At 38.0% G+C, this 9,162-nt stretch overlaps 2 protein-coding genes across 2 annotated transcripts in view; one reads left to right on the top strand and one right to left on the bottom strand.

Moving 5' to 3' along the window:
* LOC102842423 (protein FAM192A-like) overlaps positions 1–5,467 on the bottom strand; it is a 10,399-nt gene extending 4,932 nt beyond the window's left edge. The window contains exon 1 of the mRNA XM_006835494.1: positions 5,326–5,467. Coding sequence (XP_006835557.1) covers positions 5,326–5,467 — 142 coding nt within the window. The remainder of the gene's footprint in view (positions 1–5,325) is intronic.
* Positions 1–9,162, top strand: part of NUBPL (nucleotide binding protein-like) — a 340,480-nt gene that overhangs the window by 122,577 nt on the left and 208,741 nt on the right. The gene's annotated exons all lie outside the window — the stretch shown is intronic.

Here is a 9,162-nt window from a genome sequence, read left to right as displayed (position 1 = left end):
ATTTACCCACAAGAAATACGAGCCATAGGATGAATGTAAAGCTAATGTTTTCCCATGTAAACACATAATTCACAATAAAATATTAAAAAAAAAAAAAAGAATCAACACCCAGATTATGGTTTTGTTCTAACTAGTGAGTTTTTCCTTGGCACAGCACCCTTCTCCTCACACAAAAAAGAACAAAAACCCAACAACGTGCATATTTAAATACATATTTCAAATTTTCTTCTTTTTAGATAAATGATTATTGTTTTCTTCAGTATTTCTCATATCTGTACCCTGATTTTAAAGACACCTATATATAGAAACAAACATTTATGAAACTATGAAGTTTGTTTTATGTTTCTTTGAATTATAAAGAAGTTTTCCTTTGTATCTGTATCCCTATGACTAGGTTAAGTCCTGTGCTCTCTCCTTTGCAGTATTTGTTTTGGTTGTAACTTTACATTTACTTGTGATTATATAGTTAGTATCTGTCTCTCACATAGACTTTGTTAATGAGGAAAGAGACTGTTTCTGTTTCTCTTTGCTGTTGGCTATTCAGTGGAAAACATTATGCTTTGGTATCCCAAAATAAGTGGGATGAGTGAGTGAATGGAAAAAGTCTCTTAATGGTAGTATGCATTGGTCCTTTAAAGTAAAACTCAATTAATAGAAATGAGATTTATGTGTAGTCTTTTTTAGGTGTATAACTTTTATATAAGTTAATAACTGCCTATAAGCTTAAATGGCATCTTTGAAGTAATTGCTATTCTAGAAATTCTTTAATAGTATCCTTATAACCGGATTCATAAAACAAGCACAACAAAGTGCCATTTTGCCTCTGGACAGTCTGCAGTTTACTGTGGGCTTAGAAATATCAGTGACTCTTTGCTTCCTATTAGTTCTTTCCCCTGATTGCTAATATATAAACTCTGATATATGGACCATTCATGTAAGCTTGGAATCCTGGTGTGGTGGCTGTAGGAAAAGCACTGAACTGATAAACGGAAGATTGGCAGTTCAAACCTATCAACCGTTCCTTGGAAACTCTGGCCATGAGTTGGAATCAATTCTGTTTCTCTTAACAGCAACAATATAGGTGAATAACAGCATAAATGGGGTTTAGGTAATCCATTTAACTACATTGAAAGGCTATACTGAAGCCACTGTCTTTGACTGTATATTTATTTATTTTCTCTTGTAGTCTGTGTTCTTAATTAGTCTTTTTATGCTAGCAGTCATAATTTTGTCTTACATTTCTTTTCTATGTTTAGACATTTTTTTTTTGTTGTTTCACAGCATACACATTAACAGGCATATTAGTCGTGTTGACTAAATATTGTTATAGAAATGCAACTTTATGTTAAGGACTTGTCATATGGCTAAAAAGTCTCTTATCCAAGTGTGTTTCTCCTGTTTTGATAATTTGCTACTAAAAGTTCTTTTGTCACTGCCTGTGGCTTTGTATTGCTAGTAACTGTCAGATGCCAGCTCCTGAATCTCTTGTTCTTATAGCTCACAGTCACTATTTAAAAATGAACTTGAGATTTTTAGAAGCCAGGTGGAATAGTAGAAGAAAGTTGGTCTTATATGTTAGATAAATTTGATAAGAAGTTTGAAAATGTCACCATATAAATAGAAGATTGGGAATTATAGAAATCTAGTTAAAAGATATGTCAAAGCAAAATAAAAAAAATGTCAACTACAGTTTTATAGCAGGTTACCCTGTTTTAGTTTTTTTGTTTTTCTTTAAGTGCCATTGAGTTGGTCCTGACTCATAGTGACTCTGAAAAGGCTTTCTAAGGAGTGACTGGTGAGCTTGAACTGCTGACCTTATAGCTCAAACTGACCTTGCAGTCCAGTGTATTAACCCACAGTGCCACACCAAGACTCCACACCAGTTACCCTAGCTAAGACATTTTCATTGACTTATAAGATGGTTCACATTAACTCAAAAATAAGTTAGTGAGACTGAAACTCACAGGGAACACATGAGCAGGCATGTAAGCTTTTTGGCGACCACATTGGTCTACTGATGAGTGAAAGAGGGGAAAAGGCAGCAGTGATAAAATGGGCTAAGTTCAGCCATGTTCCATAGACTCCTGTTGACCTGGAGATGAGAGGGAGAAGAGGAAGGGTTGGTTGGTCCAAAGTATGGTGAGACCTGGGCACACCTGAGCCCATGGAAAAGGACATAGCCACAGAGTGCTAGAGTTGAGAGTGAAGCATTCAGCTGGTAAGAAGTGAGGGGACATGCCAAGAACACCCAAACTTGAAGACAGTACCCATTTGACCTAGCCTGATGGCTTGATGGTCAGAACTCAATTAGAGGAAGAAAAAAACCCCAACAATTTTTGTAAAGAAAATAAGGGTAAATTGGTACAATTTGATGAGCTTGACCTATACTCATGGTGGTGGTTATGAGCCATGGAGTTGGTTCCAACTCATAGTGACCCTGTACAGGGTTTCTGAGGCTATAAATCTTTACGGGAGTAGAATGCCTCATCTTTATCCTGTGGAACAGCTGGTAGTTTCGAACTGCTGACCTTGCAGTTCACAGCCTGTTTCATAACCACTATGCTACCAGAACTCCTTACTCATGGAGGTTGTTGTTGTTAAGTGCCATCAAGTCGGTTCTGACCCATAGCGACCCTGTATAGGATTTCCGAGGAGCAGCTGGTGAGCTTGAACCACCGACCTTGCAGTTCAAATGTTTTTTCAGACTGGCGCATTAACCTACAGCGCCACACCAGGACTCATGGAGGAAGTAACTCTAAATACCAACAGAGAGGGAAGGAGTCTTCACATCAAGTATCAGTGCTATCCCCTTTGTATATAAGGTAGATAGGGATGGGTAACTTAGACATGGGCTACCTAAAATGAGGGGGTAAAAAAGGCATGAAGTGACTGGCTTACAAGGTTTCAGGAGGGAGTTTAGTTTATGAGTGTGTGGGGGAAGATAGAGTTCCCAATGAATAGTTTTCTTCTTGTCTAGATGGGTCTGGTAAGAAGAGATGGGGATGTAATTCTTATGATTCAGTAGTGAGTAATTGTTATCATGACTAATTGTGATTGTCACAATTGTAAAGGTAGGAGATTTATAACAAAAATGTGGGAGTAGTTAATCTTACAGTCCAGAAACAAAGAACCCTAGGACCATCAAGGGAGAAGAACACTAGCAGAATGCGGGACCTTATCCAGAGAAGCAGGGATACCAGAGATGGAGGCAGAGATGGGGACATGGAGAGAGGGAGCAGCTGAGGACTGTAGATCCATGGAAAGAGAGGGACTGAGAACTGGTGGCCAGGAGGCAGACTTGCAGAATGTGCCCTTTAGTGGTGTAAATTATTACATATGCCTGAGTGTAAAAAAGGAGCTAAAGTGAATAGAGAGAAATACTGTTAACAGATGGTACATGGAGGGGGTTATAATTTTAATGAAACAAAGTATAAGATTTATTGAATATAAAACTGATGATTTGCCCTGTAAACTTTCACTCAATTCACAATAAAAACTAAAAAAAAGTTAGTATATATTCCTGTTTTTTTGTGTGTAACCACACCCCCCCCTCAAAAAAAGAAAAACCCAAAAAAACAGAAATAGAGGGAATAGAAGCAAATACTATTGAATGATGATGCATGGAGAAGATTGTAATTACTGCAATGAAATGATGGTGTAAAACCGATGTTCTCCCATGTAAACTATAACGCAATTCACAATCAAAACTTTAAAAAACCCCAAAGTTAGTGAATCAGAGCTCTTACGTATCTGGGAACTTGATTGAGCCTCCTATATCAATAAAATGAAAATGGCTTTTTTCTTAGGTAACCTTTCTACTCTATGGTATCACTTGAATTAATATCTATGGAAATGAACTGAAACTTCCTGCTTTTCTGCATATTTGTGTGGAAATAATATGGGCCTATGAACTAGATCTGAACTCAAATCCTTACTGTTTCAATTGCTAGCGATTTAACCTGGGACAGATTATTTTTATTCTCTGATGTTCAACTACTCCATAGGAAACTTAGATATATATCTTATGCAAAGTCACAGCTAATAAATGGGTAATTTCTTACAGTAAATTACATTTTGCTGTATTAAAATACCTGGGTGACCATGTATAGGATGTATGTTGTTGTTGGTAGATGCCATTGAGTCAGTACTGACTCATAGTGACCCTATTCACAACAGAATGAAACTCTGTCCAATCTTGTACCAACCACACAATCGTTGCTATGCCTGAGCCCATCATTGCCACCATTGTGCCAGTCTATCTCATTGGGGAGGTCTTCCTGTTTTCCTCCTACCCTCCACTTTACCAAATATGATATCCTTCTCCAATGACTGGTCCCTCCTGATAATATGCCTGAAGTATGAGAGACAAAATTTGTTCATCCTGGCTTCTAAGGAGTACCCTGACTATACTTCTGCCAACACAGTTTGTTCTTTTGACAGTCCACGGTACTTTTAATATTGTCCTCCAACACCATAACTCAAATGCTTCAATTTTTCTATAGTCTTCCTATTCACCATTCAACTTTCACATGCATATGAGGTTATTGAAAATACCATAGCTTGTGTCAAGTGCACCTTAGTTCTCAAACTGGCATCTTTGCTTTTCAACACTTTAGGATATATAAGTTCTTTAATTACTTACTTGCTTTTGACTGACTTAACTGCTAATTACTAAATTGTTTTGCCTATAATATAAACATGGTTTTAAGCTCCTGCTATACTCTGGTAGTATAGTGGTTACGAATTGGGCTGCTATTCTCACGGTCAGCAGTTCGAAACTACCAGCTGTTCCACCAGAGAAAGATGAGGCTTTCTGCTTCCACAAAGATTTACAGCCTCAGAAACCCTGTACAGGGTCGCTATGAGTCAGAACCGACTCCACTGCACATAACCACCACCACCATGCTAAACAAAGGGATTATAGTATTCAGTTGGGGATGCAGGATAGAGACATAAAAAGATAACCAATCATATAGGATAACATTTGATAATTGTTAGATGTTGGAAGAATTTAGAAGAGGGAGTGCTTATACAGAACTGGTTCAGAGGATGCCATGGAAGGAGAAGGTTTAGGTAAGCAGAAAGGAGACTAGGAATAGCCTCCCAGTTTCCCAATCTGTAAGACAGAGGTAGTACTTAGCTTATAGTGTTGTTGTAAGCATTAAATGAAGTATCTGTAAAGTGTTTATGGCATGTTACGTAACACGTAATGGAACTACTACTGCAGTTACTCTTCCAGAGTGAGTGAGTGGAATATGCCCAGATGCTAGACTACTCTTGTAACTTGGAGATGGTTCATAGTTTGTATCTTAAACACCAACTTACCTGAAACCTTGTGTTGAAAAATCAGACTTGACTTTAGCAGGAAAAAGTGTTTAGTGATATCAAGGCAGGTATAAAGTTGTCTGGAACTAGGGAATGATGTTGTGAGGGTTATTGGACAGTCTGTAAACCAAGTATTTATCATCTTTGCCTTAAGTCTGATAGCTTCTATTTATATCTAGGCATCATTTCACCTCTTCCTTTTAATTTCTACAACGTATAGTAGTAAGGTTTCAGAAGTAGGATACCAAGTTTTTAGCTGTACTTCTGTTGTTGTTAAGAGCCGTCGAGTTGGCTCATAGTGACCTTATGCACAACAGAACGAAACACTGCCTGGTCCTGCATCAGCCTCACAATCTTTGCTATGTTGAGTCCATTGCTGTTCCCATTGTGCCAATCCATCTCATGGAGTGGGGTGGGGGAGCGGGGAGAGGAGTATCTTCCTCTTTGTCATTGACCCTCCACTTTGCCAAGCATGATGTCCTTCTCCTGGGACTGGTCCCTCCTGATAATATGTGTGAACTTTGAGAGACAAAGTGGCCATCCTAGCTTCTAAGGAGCTCTCTGGCTGTACTTTTTAAAACACAGATTTGTTTGTTCTTTAGGTGGTCCATGACACCTTTGCTCTTATACACTTAAAGGAGGTCTTGTGACTCAGATTTGCCATATGCACCAGATAGCATACACAGAAATCAAATGAACTACATCTGTGGAAAGAGATGTTGAAAAGCTCCATATCATCAGTCAAAACAAGACCAGGAGCAGACTGTGGAACAGACCAACAATTGTTATATGCAAGTTCAGGCTGAAGCTAAAGAAAACTAAAAGAAGTCCATGAGAGCCAAAATATGATCTTGAACATATACCACCTGAATCTAGAGATCATCTGAAGAACAGAATTAATGCATTAGACACTAAAGACCAAAGACCAGAAGAGTTGTGGGATGATATCAAGAACATCTTACAGGAAGAGATTACAAGATCATTAAAAAGACAAGAAGGAAGGAAAAGACCAAAATGGATGTCAGAAGAGACTCTGAAACTTACTGTCCAGCATGGGGATGCTAAAGCAAATGGACAAAATGAGGAGGTAAAAGAGCTAAATAGAAAATTTCAAAGGTCAGCTCTAGAAGACAGAGTCAAACATTATAATGAAATATGCAAAGATCTGGAGTTAGAAAAACAAAAACAAAACCATGCTCAGCATTTCTCAGCTTGAAAGAGCTGAAGATAAAATTCAAGCCTCGACTTACAATATTGAAGCATTCTATGGACAAAATATTGAATGATGCAGAAAGCGTCAAAAGCAGATGGAAGGCATATGCAGAGTTACTCTACCAAAAAGAAATGGTCGATGTTCAATCATTTCAAGAGGTAAAATATGATCAGGAACCAATGATACTGAAGGAAGAAGTCTAAGGTGCACTGAAGGCATTGGCAAAGGACAAGGCACCGGGAATTGATGGAATACAAATTGGAATCTTACAACAAACTCATGCAGTGCTAGAGGTGCTCACTTATGTATTCCGAGAAATTTGGAAGACAAATACCTGGCTAACTAATTGGAAGAGATCCTTATCTGTGCCCATTCCAAAGGGAGGTGACCCAATAGAATACAGCAATCATCAGACGGTATCCTTAATATCACATGTGAGTAAAAGCTGTACTTCTAGTTATTCAGAAAATCTTTATTGAATGATTAGCTAAATGATATCTCAACCACAAGTAGACAAGAATCTGAGTCACCACCTCTGCTCCATTATATCTTTTATAAATTTCCCATTCATATTCCAGTACGTCAATAGTTTCCATTTGAAAATACTTATATCCTTTGCAAAGGTTAAGTTATGAATGCAATTTACATGAATCAGTTTGTTTTTCTACTAAGAACTATTTATGATGAGAAAATGAGAATTTTGATCAAGGAAAAGATAGGTTGGAAAACGGGTGGTGGGGGGGGCAATTTTTATTTAGGAAGAGGGTGAATTGTGAAAAATGCTTGCCTGAGTGGATTTTAATTTTTATATGGTTAGGCTGTCTGAGTTGGGGAGTTCAGTTCGAAGATAGTACCAAATTGAAAAGTATGCTGAGCACCAATGTAATGTTTATTTTATTAGTGATAGCAGGCATGAAAATATAAAACCAGCTAAGAAAATTCCTTTTCTCATGTTCTGTTTATCCCTCATTGCTACTTCTAGATGCAATGTTACTGTATTGCGTTCTGGCTATCTAGATTAATATTATATTTTGAGTTTTGACTCACACCCTTTAAATCCTCCTTTTCTTCTAGGTAAATAAGTTGTTGTTGTTGTTAAGTGCTGTTGACTCGGTTCTGACTCATAGTGATCCTTCATAGGGTTTCCAAAGAGCAACTGGTGAGTTTGAACCACCAACTTTGGGGTTTGCAGTTCAGTGTTTATCTTTTAGTGTCACACCTGGAGTCCAAGTAACTAAGTTAAGTGTCATGCAGTTAGTTCTGACTCACAGTGACCTTGTATAGGGTTCCCAAGGAGCGGTTGGTGAGTTTGAACTGCTGGCCTTGAGGTTGAAAACTGAACTTGCGGTTGACTGCTTTTTGCATCCAGACAAATAAGTTGTTGATGTTAAGTGTTGATGGGTCTGTTTCAACCCATAACGATCCTGTATAGAGTTTCCTAGAAGCAGCTAGTGAGTCTGAACTGCAGACCTTGTGGTTCACCCAACTTTGCAGTTGCATGCATTAACCCACAGCGCCACACCAGGACTCCTAGGTAAATAAGTTGTTGTTGTTAAGTGCTGTTGAGTTGATTGAGACCCATAGTGACCCTGTATAGTGTTTCCAAAAAGCAGCTGGTGAGCTTGAACCACCGACCTTGCAGTTCAAATGACTTTGCAGTCTGACGCATTAGCCACACCAGGATAAGTAGGGTATGCTAAATCTCTCCTGGGTGCCATTGTTAATTGTTGGGATTACTTTGTCTCTCCCAGCCACTTGAAGTTCTGTCAGAACCATATTTTTTGCATCTCATAATAAACAAATAGTTTTATAAAGGAAGGAATGAAAAAGTAGATGGTGAGAAAGTGAAATGATAAAATTTGTACTGGATATCCTTTCCTGTTTTCTGAACAATATTATACCATTGTCTTCTCATTAATATGTGGATAAAGGCTTGTTTTTAGAAAGTTTTTTAAATTTACTTTGTATTTAATATTCTTTAAAATTCATGAAGTGAAGTTGTTACCTTGTCTGTATGCCCTGTTCTCATTTTTTTAAAATATGGCTTTAATGCCTCTAGTTATATGGTTTTAAGTTATAATTTTATATATATATGGAGCTCTGGTAGCGTAGTGGTTACGAATTGGGCTATGAACTGCAAGGTCAGCAGTTTGAAACTACCAGCTGTTTCGCGGGCGAAAGACGAGGCTTTCTGCTCCCGTAAAGATTTTTTTTTTTAAGGTTTTTATTATGGATTGAGTGAAAGTTTACAGGGCATATCATCAGATTTACATTCAACAAATCATATACCTTGTTTCATTACAATGATTATAATCCCCTCCATGTAACATCAGTTAACAGTATTTCTCTCTATCCTCTTTAGCTTTTTTTTTAAAAAAAACAAACAGAAAAAAAACTACTCAGGCATATATAATAATTTACATCTCCAAAGGCACATTCTATAAGTCTGCTCTGGGCCACCAGCTCTTAGTCCCTCTCTTCTTAATCCATGAATCTAGAGTCCTCAGCTACTCCCCGTCTCCATGCCCCCATCTCTGCCTCCATCTCTGGCGCTGCTGCTTCTCTGGATAAGGTCCTGCTTTCTGCTTGTGCATTCCTCTCTTGATGGTCCTAGGGTCCTCTGT

This window comes from Chrysochloris asiatica, unplaced genomic scaffold (genome assembly GCF_000296735.1).
Source record: "Chrysochloris asiatica unplaced genomic scaffold, ChrAsi1.0 scaffold00017, whole genome shotgun sequence".
NCBI lineage: Eukaryota > Metazoa > Chordata > Mammalia > Afrosoricida > Chrysochloridae > Chrysochloris > Chrysochloris asiatica.
Note: the sequence above shows the minus strand (reverse complement) of the source record. Positions and strands in the feature narration are given on the sequence as shown.